General features: G+C 45.0%; 1 protein-coding gene across 1 annotated transcript in view; it reads left to right on the top strand.

Moving 5' to 3' along the window:
• LRP4 (low density lipoprotein receptor-related protein 4) overlaps window positions 1–15090 on the top strand; it is a 47569-nt gene extending 32479 nt beyond the window's left edge. Inside the window, exons 31-38 of the mRNA XM_011963558.1 lie at window positions 298–406; window positions 2791–2935; window positions 3204–3317; window positions 3805–3940; window positions 6727–6794; window positions 7418–7505; window positions 9195–9336; window positions 12613–15090. Coding sequence (XP_011818948.1) covers window positions 298–406; window positions 2791–2935; window positions 3204–3317; window positions 3805–3940; window positions 6727–6794; window positions 7418–7505; window positions 9195–9336; window positions 12613–12945 — 1135 coding nt within the window. The 3' untranslated portion in view covers window positions 12946–15090. The remainder of the gene's footprint in view (window positions 1–297; window positions 407–2790; window positions 2936–3203; window positions 3318–3804; window positions 3941–6726; window positions 6795–7417; window positions 7506–9194; window positions 9337–12612) is intronic.
• Window positions 15091–17006: the final 1916 nt, after the last annotated feature.

The raw sequence follows: 17006 nt of genomic DNA, 5'->3' as shown, positions 1-17006 counted from the left end.
TGGGCTTCGATTATTTGAGTCAAAGGGCAATCAAATTCCTGAAGATGAGGCTGGGTGGTGGTTCCTCTGAGGTCACTAGATTTTCTGCGCCTCCCCAGAGCAGCCCTGACCTCCCCACTCATGAACCACCAGCTCCCCTCTTCAGCTTTGGGACTCACAGTGACTCCTTAAGGGTGCTTCTTGAGTTCTCATAGCACCTGCCAGTCAGCTCAGGAGGGGACAGACAGGTTCTTAGGGGGAAGAGCTGGGCTTCCTGGCAAGCATTTGGAGCAACCACTCTTTTCGTTTTCTTCGCAGGATCTACTGGGTAGACGCCCATCTGGACCGGATCGAGAGTGCTGACCTCAACGGGAAACTGCGGCAGGTCTTGGTCAGCCATGTGTCCCACCCCTTTGCCCTCACACAGGTACTGGCTCAGGAGAGAGGTAACTAACCTCCTTGACTGGGATGTTTCTTTGGGGTTCTAAGTCAGCAGTCTCAGCTGTAGCTGCTACTGAACAGACATGCTATTGAAGCTCATTTTAGGAATTTTTCCTGTGCCCTGAAGCCTTGGTAGGTTGCTAGGGCCACCCAGTGCCCTCATACTCCTATCCTGCCATTCCCACGTTCTAGCATTCAAAGGAGTGGCTCTCAAAGAGTGGTATACAGAATCAGATGTGGCACTTGTTAAAAGGCAGGTTCCTAGGTCGTGACTATAGAGGTTATAGAGAAGCAGCTTCATGAGGGCTGGGCATAGTAAAATACGTTTTGATAAGTTCCCCAGTTAATCCTAATGCTATGGTCCCAGCATCTGGGCTTAGGGAGCTCACTTAGTGGCAACAGAGTGGAGTGACTAAAAGCCAGAGTTTTGAGGCATCTAGCCAGTTTGTAAGTATTTAATGAGTACCATCAATGTGCCAGGTACCTGGGTTCAAGTTTTATCTGTATTATTAAATAACTGGGTAACTTTGAAGCGGAGTGACTGAACCTCTCTCAGCTTTAGTTACCTACAAAATAAATCAGCCTAATAATAGTATCCTCCTGAAATAGACACAAAGCATTAGTATAGTACCTGGCACACAGTAAGCACCACACGCATGTTATTGCTACCCATTTTAATTATTATTAGCTGTCACTTTTGAGTTCTAACACAAAAATAATTTGGGCAAGGAAAAGAAGATCTACCAGGCCTGAGGCCAAAACAGGAATTCTCAATTATTTAAAAATCTTGGCCAGGTGTAGTGGCTTATGCCTGTAATCCCAGCACCCTGGCTGAGGCCAAAGTATCAGTTGAGCCCAGGAGTTTGAGACCGGACTGGGCAACATGGCGAGACCCGGTCTTTACAAAATTTTTTGTTAAATTAGCCAGGTGTGGTGGTACACACCTGTAGTCTCAGCTACTCAGAAAGCTGAGGCAGGAGGATCACTTGAGCCCAGGAGGTTGAGCTGCAGTGAGCTACGTTTGTACCACTGTGCTCCAACTTGGGCAACAGAGCAAGATGCTATCTCGGAGAGGAGAGAGTCAGAGAGAGAGAGAGACAGACAGACAGAAAGGAAAGAAAATAAAGAGAAATAAATTTGACCCTTTTTTGCCAAATATTATCAACTCTGTCTGTATTCTGTATTATGTTCTACTAGCCAAAAAGATTTTTGTTGTTGTTTTTAAGATGGAGTCTTGCTGTGTAGCCCAGGCTGGAGTGCGGTGGCATGATCTCGGCTCACTGCAACCTCCGCTTCCTGGATTCAAGTGATTCTCCTGCCTCAGCCTCCCAAGTAGCTGGAATTACAGGCATGCGCCACCACACCTGGCTAATTTTTTTTTTCTTTTCTTTTTTTTTTTTTTGAAATGGAGTCTCACTCTGTTGCCCAGGCTGGAGTGCAGTGGTGCGATCTTGGCTCACTGCAACCTCCACCTCCTGGGTTCAAGTGATTCTCCTGCCTCAGCCTCCCGAGTAGCTGGGATTACAGGTGCATGCCACCATGCCCGGCTAATTTTTGTATTTTTAGTAGAGACAGGGTTTCACCATGTTGGTCAGGCTGGTTTTGAACTCCTGACCTCGTGATCCACCCGCCTTGGCCTCCCAAAGTGCTGGGATTACAGGCATGAGCCACCACGCCTGGCCTAGCCAAAAAGATTTTATCTGGTTTTACTTAATGATAGGCTTTTTTTTCATATTCTAAATGTAAAACTACAGGGTAATACTGTATATAGGTTTTTCAATCTACAGGTTTCCCCACAGTTTCTGATATATACCCTTGGATGGGGATGAGAACACCTTCATTGCCCCTCCCTACCCTTGGCTGAGAATTTCACCATCATTGCATTAGAAGAAAGCTGCCTACAGAAGTAAGCAGAGGATTTGGGGCAGTGCTCTGAGCAAAGGGCCCAGAGGAACCTAGAATAACCTTCAGATTTCCTCCTATTTGCTAGAGAGAGAGCCATTCAATCAACTGAATGGGGACTGAGTGTTAGGTGCCAGAAATTCAGAGATGAATAGAACACATTCTTGTCCTTGAAGAACTAATCTGGTAGGATGGACAGACCTGTAAACAAATTGCTTGAGTATAAAAACGCACTTGGGCAAGTGACTACAAGGTGCAGAACTGTATAGAGGAGAGAATGGTGAAGTCTATATGGATTTGGGGAGATTTCCTTGACAGTGTCATGTCTGGGGATGCACAGAAATGAGGAAGAGATGAAGAAGGCATTTCAGCAGAGGCAGTGGCCAATGGTGAGGCATAGAAGCTGTACAAGAAGGAGTCTGCTTGCTGAATAACATTTACTGTTTGTGGGCTTCTCCTGTTGAGTAGCAAGACAGGTGGATCTACTGGACAGACTGGCAGACCAAGTCAATCCAGCGTGTTGACAAATACTCAGGCCGGAACAAGGAGACAGTGCTGGCAAATGTGGAAGGACTCATGGATATCATCGTGGTTTCCCCTCAGCGGCAGACAGGTGGGCTCCCGCGTACTGAGCCTGCTTCCTTAACATCTGTGGGATTGGTCTGTCACCCCAAGGACTCTTAGGGACCAAGACAGGGCCACAAGAGAGTTTCTTGGTTCACATTTTAAATGCTTAGACCTTTTTACTCCCTCACATTTGTATATCTCCTGCTCCCCTGTCCCTGGGAGTAGGGTAATCCTGGATTTCCTGTTTTTGAGAAGCCTTAAATTGGGAGACCTGATTCTGTCCCAGATAAGACACTCATCTACTTTGCCTCTAGGGACCAATGTCTGTGGTGTGAACAATGGTGGCTGTACCCACCTCTGCTTTGCCAGAGCCTCGGACTTCGTATGTGCCTGTCCTGACGAACCTGATAGCCAGCCCTGCTCTCTTGGTGAGTTGGACTGTATGGCTGGAGCTACTCAGCAGAGCCCCTGGAAGGGCTGAGGCTCAGCAGCCTCTGATCCTGGTCTGATCTGTCCTTCTAGGTGGGGTCCCCATATAGAAGGTCTTATTAGTGGAGTGATTGGTAGCAATCTGCTTGGGTTTTGGGAATTGCTCAAACCTGGGTTTGTCTGCCCTCTGGCATTTGCGAGAACAGAATTCAGGTCTCTTGATTCCCAGGTCCCTGCTGTGGGATAATCAGTGGCCTGTGCATCACTCTCTCTTCCTGACTTTGGTGAGCCAGCTGTCCCATCCAGAGCTACTATTATGGAATCCAACTCCTTTTTATTTATAGTATTAAGAAGGGCTACTAATGAAGGTGCCTGTGACTAGGGCAGCTAAAAGATTGTTTTGTCAAGTTCTCCAGCTGCTACTCTTGGGCCATATGTAGAGGTTTGTGGTTCCAGTGACCCACTCCAATCCTCTTTTTTGTCTAGTGCCTGGCCTGGTACCACCAGCTCCTAGGTCCACTGGCATGAGTGAAAAGAGCCCGGTGCTACCCAACACACTACCTACCACCTTGCATTCTTCAACCACCCGGACCCGCATGTCTCTGGAGGAGGTGGAAGGAAGGTAAATAGGTTCAATACAGGCTCGTGAGCCCTTTGATTCAAATCACCATCCCACGACCAGTAGCTCATAGTCCCAGCTCGATCAGGTAGTTGGGAGGTAGATTACGTCATGAGCTACCAGTCCCTGTTATTTGGGACAGAAGGTGATATTCAGACTTGTAGACTGTTGCAAGTGATTCCCTTTTTAGCTCTGAGGGCAAGACGCTTTAAGAACAACTTTAAGGCCGGGTGCGGTGGCTCACACCTATAATCCCAGCACTTTGGGAGGCCGAGGCAGGTGGATCACTTGAGGTCGGGAGTTCGAGAGCAGCCTGACCAACATGGAGAAACCCCATCTCCACTAAAAATACAAAATTAGCTGGGCATGGTGGTGCATGCCTATAATCCCAGCTACTCGGGAGGCTGAGACAGGAGAATCATCTGAACCTGGGAGGCGGAGGTTGCGGTGAGCTGCGACCGTGCCACTGCACTCCAGCCTGGGCAACAAAGAGCGAAACTCCATCTCAAAAAAAAAACCAAAAAAACAAAAAAACTTTAAACAGAAATCACTTAGGAGGACCCTCCCACATGGTATTCCTCCTTCTGCTCTCTGTGACATTTGCTCTCACATCATAGGTTTGACATACTGGCTTGTCCAACAGTAGTCTCTGGGTTGTGGCTTGATAACTTGGAACAAAAAGGCTTCCGCAGAGATATGATGGCCTTAGCTTATAATGACACGTGCACCTCCCTCACACATACACAAACACCATTATTAAATAAGTAAGCATAAACACGAACAGTTCTCAAAGCAAGTATAAAGTATCTTATTTCATTAAAGGTGCTATTCATTATAAAATGCATCCTGATTTAAGAAATTAAACTGAAAAGATAACCAACAGCAAATGTGAAATGCTTTTGATCGTAAGTTACATTCCTGTTTCAGAGATGGTAGACCATAGAAAAAACAAACATCTTAAAATTGATTAAATATGATGTTACGTTCAATTCAGAGACATTCTTTTTTTTTTTTCTTGAGACAGGGTCTCACTCTGTCACCCAGGCTGGAGTGCAGTAGCATGAACACAGCTCAAGCTCACTGCAGCCTCGACCTCCTAGTTTCATGTGATCCTCCTACCTCAGCCTCCCAGGTGGCTGGGACTATAGGTGTGTGCCACTATACCTGGCTAATTTTTTGTACTTTTTTTGGAGATGAGGCTTCTCCATGTTGCCCAGGCTGGTTTTAAACTTCTGGGCTCAAGCAATCCACCCGCCTAGGCATCCCTAGGCTGTCTGTGTGTCTGTAATGAGACACACATCCCAGTGTCTCATTACAGATATGAGACACTGCACCTGGCAAAAAATTCTAATGACCATGTTTTCCATTTATACTTTATAAAAAATAATCTGGGCCAGGCACAGTGGCTCATGCCTGTAATCCCAGCACTTTGGGAGGCCAAGGTGGGCAGATCACGTGAGTCCAGGAATTCAAGACAAGCCTGGACAACATAGTGAGATCCTGTCTCTACAGAAAAGTTTTTTTTTTTTTTAATTAGCCAGGCATGGTGGCACATACCTGTAGTCCCAGCTACTTGGGAGGCTGAGGTTGGAAGGATCGCTTGAACCCAGGAGGTTTAGGCTGCAGTGAGCTGTGATTATGCCACTGCACACCAGCCTGGGTGACAGACTGAGACCCTGTCTCAAAAAAACCAAAAAAACAAAAATAAATAAATAAATAATCTGGAAATACAGATGTGAATAAAGAAGTGAATATCCTATGCCTATGTATAATTTACTCTTATGTTTTGATGTTTATCCTTTCTAGACATTTTTCTAACGAGAACAGTTTTTTTTTCCCACTGCAACATACTGGTCTCTTTATTTTTAATATCATCAGTGGCTTACAAGGTAGTTAACACTTGATTTCAATTCTGAAGGCAGAAACATAATAATAATCCCAAATAAAAAGTTTAGACTCAGTTTCCCTAAAGTTACAAGATTTGCACATGATCAAATTCATATGCTGTGTGCCCCCATTCTCTGTTTTTACTACAGTTTGTAAAGAAAAGGAAACACCCAGGTATAAACATGTGTCTTTCTCACTAACTTTTAAGTACTATCAGTCATTATTACTCTCTGATTTTCTTTAGGTTTATTTAGAAAACTTTTGACCCCTGCTCGGACCTTTTCTTATTGTCAGAGTTCTATTTGAAAATTCAGTGCATCTTGGTTCCAAATGCTCTTGCAAGTAGCTTTTCTCTGGCTGTTTAGGAGATGCCTTTGATTGCCTGCTCATAATGTACCACAAAGAAGTCACCTTCTGAGCATTTCAAGTTAGTTATCTGAGCACTCCTTCTGGATGTCTTGCATATTCCCTTGTGCAAGAATGAAGAGAAGAAAAACATTTTTTGACCTTGGGATATTTAGCTCTTGTGATAATTTTTATCCAATCAGATTGGCTTGGCTAGCAGCTTCTTCTGACTCATCCTGGTAGTTTAAGAAAGCCTAATATTGATGTCCTTAGTATTCTTTCTGCAGACTTCCAACTCACTCCCAAACCTGCTTCTCATTTTTAAAGGTACATATTTTATAACACATTTAAACATGGTATAACGCTTGAAAACAGTGCCTTGCACAGATTTCTCTCCATTTCCTGCTGTTGCCCTCTCCATGCTTCTGATATCTTCCATCTGGTACATTCTCATACCTGAAAGCCCCCGCTTACAGGCCTTTCCCCCTTTCCTAGAGGAAGGCATGATCTTCATTGAGTATAAGTAGGCTTCACATTCAGTTTTCTGTGCCCCACAGATGTTCTGAAAGGGATGCCAGGCTGGGCCTCTGTGCACGTTCCAATGAGGCCGTTCCTGCTGCTCCAGGTAAGCCCTGAGTACCCCACTGTTCTGGAAAAGAAGATGTAATGAATCTAAGTCTCCACTGATATCTTTCATAACCTTCACTGGGACTCTGAGGTTGATGAACTCTTTTTAAACTAAATCCATAGAAATAATAATCATAATAGCTCTCATCACTTACAGTGACAGCTTATGATATGCTTTCCATATGCCAAGCATGTGATAAGCCACATATATGTCACATACATGTGTGTGCACATGTATATATACATACTCTCATATACTCTCCTCCAGTCCTATGAGCAATTTATTATTTACGTATAACTAAAGAGAAAATGTAGGCTTACAAGTTAAGCACCTTGCCTTATGTCGGATAGCTAGGAAGGGGTCGAAATGGGATCAGAGATGCTGGCAGAGTGACAGAGGGGTCGAAATGGGATCAGAGATGCTGGCAGAGTGACAGATTTCTTCTCAGCCTCCTCCCTGCACCTCCCATTCACCTATCTGAAAAGGAGGCCCTTAGCCATCCTCAGATGATATAGGATCCAACACCTACAAAAGGAGCCCTTCATCTTTCCATTCCTCACACCAGCACCAGCTAGAAAGTTGTCAGTGGCCCCTGCCTAGTGTTTCTCTATTTTTCCTAGGGGAAGGACTTCATATCAGCTACGCCATTGGTGGACTCCTCAGTATTCTGCTGATTTTGGTGGTGATTGCAGCTTTGATGCTGTACAGGTAACTTCAGTCTTCCTGCAGGGGCCACATGCTCATTGGTCTTCATGAGCATGTCTGGGATCTCCCAAACCTCTGCAGTTCACTGAATCAAGCTCTGACCAGCCTTATTGCAAGGTTGGGTACCTGGTCAGGGCAGCAGAAGGAAAGGGTGGAAACCTAAATACTTACCCTTCTCCAGTCATAGCCTAAGCATTTTCCTTACTGAATGACTACAACAACCCTGCGGGTTTTCTTTATAGACTAGGATGCTGAGGGCACCAAGGATATTACCCAAGGTCACAAAGTAAGAGGCAAAGCTAAGACTGACTCTTAACATCTTTGCTTTTCCCAGTACTCCCCACTTCAAGCCATTGAAATTGGAAATTATTTTTCCCTTATACAGACACAGCCTTTTACTACAATATTGGTTTGTACATCATTGCTCAGTAGCAATCATTCTGGAAAGGCAGAATGTGTCATTTAGAATCTTTTTTGTCCCTCTTTCTTTATATTTTCCCTCAAATGCTTTAAACATAGCTTGCAGTTTGCTGCTGTTGTTCATCATCATCATCGTAACAGTTACCATTAATGGATATAGATCAATGTCATGACAACCTCATAATACAGGTATTATTATTCCTCACTTTACAGATGAGGATCTGAGGCTCAGAAAGTTTTTTTTTTTTTTTGTCTTTATTTTTTTGAGATAGAGTCTCACTCTGTTGCCCAGGCTGGAGTGCAGTAGTGCAATCTTGGCTCTCTGCAACCTCTGCCTCCTGGTTTCAAGCAGTTCTTGTGCCTCAGCCTCCCAAGTAGCTAGAACTACAGGCATGCACCACCATGCCCCGCTATTTTTTTTTTTTTTTTTTTTTTGGTATTTTAGTAGAGATAGGGTTTCTTCCATGTTGGTCAGGCTGGTCTCGAACTCCTGGCCTTATGTGATCTGCCCACCTCAGCCTCTCTAAGTGCTGAGATTACAGGTGTGAGCCATTGCACTCAGCCAGAGAGTTTAGATTATATCTATCAAGGTCCTAGCTAATAAATCACAGAGGTGGAATTGAAACAGATCTGTCTGACTCTAAAGCTCAGTGCATCAGTTCTCCATTGCTGCATAACAAACTACCCTAAAACTTAGTGACTTAAAATGACAACCATTATCTCACAGTTTCTGTGGGTCAGAAATCTGGATGCAGGTTAGCTAGGTGCCTCTGCCTCAAGGTGTCTCACAGACTGCAATCTAGATATCAGCTGGGGTTACAGTCTCATCTCAAGGTTTGACTGGGGAAGGATCCCCTTCCACATTCACTCACATAGTTGTTGGCAGAATTCAGCTCCTTATAGGCTGTTGGCTGGAGGCCTTCCTCATTAGTTCCTTGTCTTGTGGGCCTCTCCATAGGACAGCTTACAACATGGCAGGTTGCTTCTCCCAGAGCAAGAGCAAGAAAGAATGAGGGAGGGCAACTCAAGACCAGAACCAGTTTCTTGGTAACCTAATCTAGTAGCCATCACATTTGCATAATCTTTTCATTAGAAGTAAGTCACCAGACCAGTCCACACTCAAGGGGAGGAGATTCTTAAGGGCATGAACACCAGGAAGTGAGAGTCACTGGGATCATCTTAGAGGCTGCCTACCGGACTCAGTTTACAGCTTTCCCAGGTATCACCCCCTTAAAGATCTCAACTAATTTCTCATCACCTTTCCTCCTAAAGACACAAAAAATCCAAGTTCACTGATCCTGGAATGGGGAACCTCACCTACAGCAACCCCTCCTACCGAACATCCACACAGGAAGTGAAGATTGAAGCAATCCCCAAACCAGCCATGTACAACCAGCTGTGCTATAAGAAAGAGGTAAAAATTGAAATTTACGTTCAAGGGTCTTTTGGGGGAGGTGTGGGGAGGGGTTATACTCCAAATGCCCAAATAAGTCAGTAAGGGCTGCTGAGTAATCCCATCTACCATTTTGGAAGTTACAGCGAACAGAACTGAATGTAATTTGGGTTTCTGGGAAGTTCTAGAATCTCTGAGGGATTAGTGAGAGCCAGGTTAGAAGGCAGATCTCAGAAGATTTAGGTCTGAAAGCAGTTGTCCTGCCAGGAGATATTTTTCTAAGCTCGTAGGTTCTTTCCCTCCAGGAATTGTCATTCCCCTACAAAGGGCTATGTGTTTCTGAAACAAGGGAGCTCTCCCAGACGACACCCAAAAAACCCAAGAGCTCTTGGACTTGCCCATTACTAACCAAGCTAGTAGCACCTATGGTTGGGAATGGCTTGTTTTTCACTGTTCTTCCTCTTATCACAGAAATTTCTCTAGAATTCTGAAGGTTTACCTGCTTTTGTTTTTTTTAACTTCTTTGTCACTTCAGTGGAAAATTATTTGCTCAATGTTAAGGCATGAAAAATAGTCCCATTTCAGTTAGCTGGGTGTGGTGACTTGTGCCTGTAGTCCCAGCTACACAGGAGGCTGAGGTGGGAGGATCACTTGAGCTCAGGAGTTGGAGGCTGCAGAGAGCTGTGATCATGGCACTACCATCCAGCCTGGGTGACAGAGTGAGACCCTGTCTAAAAAAAAGAAAAAAAAAAAAGCCCCATTTCCACAAGGGAACTATACCTGGTGTTTCAGATTTTCCTAATCCAATATAAGCCTTGTTTTTTTTCTCTAAAATCCTGTAACTCTTCATCAGAAGTTATTCCTTATGAAGACCCTAATCGGTCTACTTCTTTGGCCTATCTAGCACAGTCAGAACCTCCTCTCACACCTGCAGGGCTCTCATGTGTAATGAACATATTTCACATAATAATCATGTGCTTTCTGCATCCATGAATTACCATATTTAAAAAGCTTCCATTACTTCTGGTTCAAGTTGATGTTTGAAGAAAATTTTTAAATTAAAAAAACTTTTTAAAAAGCTTCTACTGCAGTCAAAACAGAATGTGCAGGGATGGCTTGTAGTTCTAGGAATGGTAGACCCCTCCTCAATATCTTTGAGAGAAAGACTCTTGAAGATTCTTGGGTTCCTGGAGTATCTGATGCTCCAGAAAAGAACCACAATGAAGGTCACAGGATGGCAGTTAAAATAGTGTAACCTCTTTCTTCTGTTGTGTGTTTCTTCCTCAGCAGCTCTTTCACCCCTCTGATAGTCTTTCACCTTTTCTCTTCTGATTTCCTCTTGATTTCAGGTACCTGTTGCTGGGTGTTTGTAGAGGGAGTGGTGTTTCCCAAATTGCAAGTGCCATGTCCCCCACCTTTCCCTAACTTCCCCAGCATGTCTCTTGATTAAGACACTGAGTGGCCTGCATCTTATACTGATTTCATCTTGGAGGGTGTGCTGGGTGAACGGACATCTGTGTGTTTGCTTGTGTGCTATCTATGTCCCACTCTGCATGGCTGAGGGGACTGTCACTCTCAGAGGGCAGGGACCATGTTTTTTATTGCATAATCATCAAAGCACCTAGCAGAGTCTCCTGCTTAACACAGGGGCTCAGTAAATATCTGTGGAATAGAATTGTTACAAAAATAGAGCCACAGCCACAGTTGCAGAACTCTCGGCAGGAATACTACCCCAGGGACAGAACCCAAGATGATCCATTTTCTTCTAGCAGTGGCGGCATGTCAGTTGGTATACCCCAGCAGCCAGGAATGAGGCTACTCTTTGAAGAAGCTGTAAAGGGAGAGGGCTGAGCAGAACTCCAGGCTGTGCCTGGAAGAGTCCCAGGTTTTGCTTGGGAATGGTCCCAGGACTCATGGCAGCAAAGCCAGAGTAACCTCCCAAAAAAGGTTATAAGTTGCAGGACCCCACTGGAGTGATGTTTAGGACCCAGATAAGAGGATTTCCTTTTTTCAGTTTTTTTCTTTCTTTTTTTATTTTTTTAAATGGAATCTTGCTCTGTCACCCAGGCTGGAGTTCAGTGGCGTGATCTTGGCTCACTGTAACCTTAGCCTCCAGGGTTCAAGGGATTTTCCTGCCTCAGCCTACCAAATAGCTGGGATTTCAGGCGCCCGCCACCACACCCAGCTGATTTTTGTATTTTTAGTAGAGATAGAGTTTCACAATGTTGACCAGGCTAGTCTTGAACTCCTGAACTCAAGTGATCTGCCCGCCTGGGCCTCCCAAAGTGCTGGGATTACAGGCGTAAGCCACCACGTCTGGACAGATAAGAGGATTTTCTAGAGTCCCCCGTCTTACCTCCCAAGTTTTCTCCTTAACAAAATTAGAAAAAAGAGATAATTGTGGCCGGGCACGGTGGCTCAAGCCTGTAATCCCAGCACTTTGGGAGGCCAAGACGGGTGGATCACGAGGTCAGGAGATCGAGACCATCCTGGCTAACACGGTGAAACCCCGTCTCTACTAAAAAATACAAAAAAAAAACTAGCTGGGTGTGGTGACGGGCACCTGTTGTCCCAGCTACTCGGGAGGCTGAGGCAGGAGAATGGCGTGAACCCGGGAGGCGGAGCTTGCAGTGAGCCAAGATCCGGCCACTGCACTCCAGTGTGGGCGACAGAGCGAGACTCCGTCTCAAAAAAAAAAACAAAAAAAAAGAAAAAAGAGATAATTGAGAAACTAACACCTAAAGTAACTTAACATCCTTAACATCCTGAATAAATGTACATTTAATTGCTCTTGCCAATTGCTTTTGATGATTTATATCAGCATGATGTCCCATTAATAAACCATAGTAACAATGTAACATAGCTAACATGTTATAGTGCACTTTGTGTCAAGCACCCTGATAACTGCATTCCATGTATCACCTCATTTAACCTGACAGCAGTTGGTTGTGAGGTATGGATACGGTTACTCTCCTCATACTGCAGAGTTTTAGAGACTGAGTTTTAAAAATGTGAAATAATTTGCCCAAAGTGATAAAGCCAGTGAGTGGCTGCTGCAGGACCGGAAGCCATGGTTTTCCCTCCTCCCTGTATGATAATGGTAATAATCATCATAGCTGCCCCTCCCCTTTTAGGCTAGGCCTCATACATTTGCCCAGTCACATTTCCACATTTGTTTGTGGGATTTTTGTGCGCTTCACTCCTACTCTTACCCCATCCACTTCCTTTTTCAGTTTACCATGGGATCCTTTGTAGAAAGCCAACTGGCTGACCATATCTGCCCACTCTCCACCCTAGGGAGGGCCTGACCATAACTACACCAAGGAGAAGATCAAGATCGTAGAAGGAATCTGCCTCCTCTCTGGGGATGATGCTGAGTGGGATGACCTCAAGCAACTGCGAAGCTCACGGGGGGGCCTCCTCCGGGATCATGTATGCATGAAGACAGACACAGTGTCCATCCAGGCCAGCTCTGGCTCCCTGGATGACACAGAGACGGAGCAGCTGTTACAGGAAGAGCAGTCTGAGTGTAGCAGCGTCCATACTGCAGCCACTCCAGAAAGACGAGGCTCTCTGCCAGACACGGGCTGGAAACATGAACGCAAGCTCTCCTCAGAGAGCCAGGTCTAAATGCCCGCGTTCTCTTCCCTGCCTGCCTGTTCCTTCTCCTTTATGGACGTCTAGTCCTTGTGCTCGCTTACACCGCAGGCCCCTCTTCTGTGTGCTCATCCTCCTCCTCCTCCCACCCCATAACTGCTCCTAAGCCCTCACCGGAGCTGTTTACCACCTGAGTCCATAACTACCTGTGCACAACAAATGATGGCGCATCTCGAGAATTTAGACCTGGATTTTACCATGAACCTCACACCTTGTACTCCGTCCTGGGCCCCCTGAAACTGATTATTCATGATTCCTCGCCAGCGTAGAGCTCCACCTCCCCTTCCCCCGGTACCCTCAGTGCCTGCTTCTCAGTGCTGATGCAGCTGATGACCCAGGACTGTGCTCTGCCCCATCACAGCCAGCATGACTGCTTCTCTGAGAGAACTTGCCCATCAGGGGCTGGGACAAGGGGGTGTGGGTAAAGAGGGATGAAGGATAGAGGCTGAGAGAAGAAGGAAAAGTCAGCCCAGCAGGTATGGGCATCTGGGAAACCTTCAGCCTCAAGTGTGTTGGTAACATGAAAAAGCTTTGGGGGGTAGTTGGGTCTGGGTGTCTGGTCCATTGCTGGCAGTGGACATTATTCTTGCCCTAAGAGTCACTGCCTTTTCAGCAGCAGATACTGGTGAGATGGGGGTGGCTCAAGCTGTTCTTTCTCCTGCTAGAATGTGTGGAGCTCTTTCTACCTTTGGATAACGGGGGCCCCTATCAACGAGGCTACTGGCTAATATGAATTCCCTCCTGGTGCCACCACTGGCCAGTATCTTTCCTAAGTCTTTGATCAGAGTAACCAGGTTGTGAGCCTGTGGCTTGAGTGAATGTTAGGCCTTGGGGGCTGAGTCTCTGAAAAGTCTAAGAAGCTCTGCCTAGACCAAACATGGTATATACCACCTGAACCCTCTCTCCCTCATTCCCTGGGATTCTAGGGAAGAGACCTAGAAGCAAGCTTTCAAAGAAAAACCAGAAGTTGTCATAAATGATCAGAAAGAACAATCAGGTTGGAGACTTGGGACACCCAGGGCCTAAAGAGAAGTATCCATGAGGGTCATACTTCCTGTCAAACTTCCTGTGTTCTTTCTCAAGTGCTCAGGGATCTAAATTAGTGGACAGCAAGCCTGTGGCTGTGGGGTGGTGACGTTCCTCTTCCAGCTGTCTCCTCAGCTAAGGGGCTTAGTTTCCGTGTGGGATGCCATCACTTGGTTCATGCTCATTCACACAAAGGGCATGTGTCTCAGCCTAGTATGAGGGAAATTGAGACTTATTTTTGCCCTAAAACATCTCCCTAGCTGTTCTTCGTGGGTCGGTTTTTTTGTTTTTTTTTTTCCGTTTGTTTTTTGCCTAATTTGCTTTTTCTGACCAAGCCTTGTGGCACCAGCAATCTCCAAAGTCCTGTGGTGGGAGGGCTGAATAAATAAAGATGCAAAGAGGTGGGCAGGGAGTAGGAAGGTAGAGAGCACCACTGATGAGGCCCTCCTAGCCCACGGCAGACCCAGACCTCTTCTCCCCCAGGAATCAGAAGTGGCAGGAGAGGACAACAGGGGCTGGGAATGGAGGGGAGAATTTCTAGGGGAAGTTTCCTGAGTTGAAACTTCTCCTGTGGTTACTGGTATTGAGAAATCAGCTACCAAGCATGGGTGAAAAAGGACAAGATCAAGTCAGTTCTAAGACTGCTAGAGAGAGATACCAAGCCCTTAGCCTTGCTCTCAGTAGCATCAGCCCCAGGTCTGAGCTTCCCCACATTACAGCCTCCCCACATTACACTTGACAAAGCAGTAAAGGAGGGAGCACTCTGGGTCCTTATACTCATGTCTAGGGAGGAAGAGCAAGTAGAAAAGTGGCATTTCCTTGATTGGAAAGGGGGAAGGATCTTATTGCACTTGGGCTGTTCAGAATGTAGAAAGGACATATTTGAGGAAGTATCTATTTGAGCACTGATTTACTCTGTAAAAAGCAAAATCTCTCTGTCCTAAACTAATGGAAGCGATTCTCCCATGCTCATGTGTAATGGTTTTAACGTTACTCACTGGAGAGATTGGACTTTCTGGAGTTATTTAACCACTATGTTCAGTATTTTAGGACTTTATGATAATTTAATATAAATTTAGCTTTTCTTAATCACCTTGCCTGGCTTGGAGTCATGACTAATCCTGCACCTGCTCTGTCTGGCAGATCCATGCTGTGGAAAACCTGCTTACAGACATCACTTTTAAGTCCTTTGTGGATGTGGGGACAGTGAAGAGCAATAAAGAGTGTAAGGTTCCTGCTGGAGTTTTCAGCTCATCTGGAGAAGACAGGTCGAGGCCAGAGTTCGTTGACTGATGAAACCTTTATTTCCTCTGGAAGAGGAGTGGTAGATGGGTTTCCTCTTGAGTGCCAACTCTGATTGGTTGGTAGTAGCTGCCTGAGGGCCTGTTCACACCCAATGGGAAGAATGTCATATGGCTAGTGACATCTCTTTTGTGCACTGGAAGGAAATGTCATGGCATGTACACTATGTATCGTCTATTTCTGTTCTAGGTCTTTGTCACAGAACTTTACTTTGCCTTGCAGTGATGGTCATTGGCAAGACTATCTCAGGTAGTAAGAAAAGTACTGGAGCTGGGGACATGGAGGGCTAATTCCAGTCCCAGATCTGCCACTAGCTCTGTTTGATCTTAGTCAACTGTCATAGTTAGCCTGAGAGTGGATCAAATTATCACTAGGATTTCATTTATTTTTAAAGGCTGTCTTTTTATAGCTCATCCACTACTTCTCAAGGCTAGAACAAGGAGCTCTAGGGATCCCTTCTCAGGTTCTCTGGATGTGATATCTATCCCTCAGTGAAAATTCGGAATCATGTTAGTCTCAATGCCCGATGTAGAATTTCTTGTCAAGTCTCAATAGTTGATTTTCTAAACCACACACCATCTATAGGATAATATTCCCATTCATTCATTCATTCATCTGCTGTGGGCTAGGCACTGCCCATGCCTAAACAAAGACATAATCTTATAGAACTTAGAGTCTAACAACACCATTACCACCACCATCCCAAAAAAGAAAAAAAAAAAAATGAAAGCAAGAAAGACTGAAGCTTCTTGTATTTAAGTGACCAGAGATCTGAGTATAAACTACAGTGTATAATTTTTCTAACTGTAGTGAGGAGTAGGTGTGCCGGAACAAAAACAAGTAGAATAGCCCAAGGATAACCATCCCTCCAACCCCCACTGTTCTCTTTGAGGGGGAAAAAAGAAAAGGAGGACATCTTGGGATAAAAAAAAGGTTGGGAATTCCTTGTCTAGTTCTCTGGATATAAAATCTGAAACTAGGGTCAGGCACAGTGGCTACACCAAAGTAATCTCACCACTTTGGGAGGCCAGGACAGAAGTAAGAAGTATTGCTTGAGGCCTGGAGTTCAAGATCAGCCTGGGCAACATGACAAGACCCTATCTCTACAAAAAAATTTAACAATATTAGCCAGGTGTGGTAGCTCATGCCTGTTGTAGTCCCAGCTGCTAGGGAGGCTGAGAGCCCAGGAGTTCAAGCTTACAGTGAGCTATGATCATGCCACTGCATTCCAGTCTGGGTAACAGAGCAAAACCTTGTCACTAGAAAAACAAAACAAAAAAACCCTGAAACTGATAAGTGAGCAGATGGTGGGTCAAGTTCTAACAAACTGACCATATTTTTGCAAACTCATTCAAAATACAGTCACGGTCTGTCTATGGTGTATGAACAAACTGGAATCTAAAATGAAAGGATCTCTGGCCCATAGAAAGGACTCTGGCATAAACTGAAGCTCTCACCAAACTTAGGCCTGAAGAAAACACAAAGTCAATGCATAGGAACTCAGAGGCAGCATCTACAAAAGCTGAGGGTGCATAGGTATCTAAGTGGGTTCTAAGAGGACCCAATAATGCACCGACATCCAAGGTTATCCAGTAAGCTTAAATTCTCTGGTTTCCATTTATGAACATAATGATAAAAGAAATGTGGTTCAGTCCTTTTTATGGCTACGAAACACTAATATATCTTTTCTTTTTTTTTTTTTTTTT

Source organism: Colobus angolensis, unplaced genomic scaffold (assembly GCF_000951035.1).
Source record: "Colobus angolensis palliatus isolate OR3802 unplaced genomic scaffold, Cang.pa_1.0 Scaffold61, whole genome shotgun sequence".
NCBI lineage: Eukaryota > Metazoa > Chordata > Mammalia > Primates > Cercopithecidae > Colobus > Colobus angolensis.
This window is presented reverse-complemented; position numbering and strand designations above follow the sequence as displayed.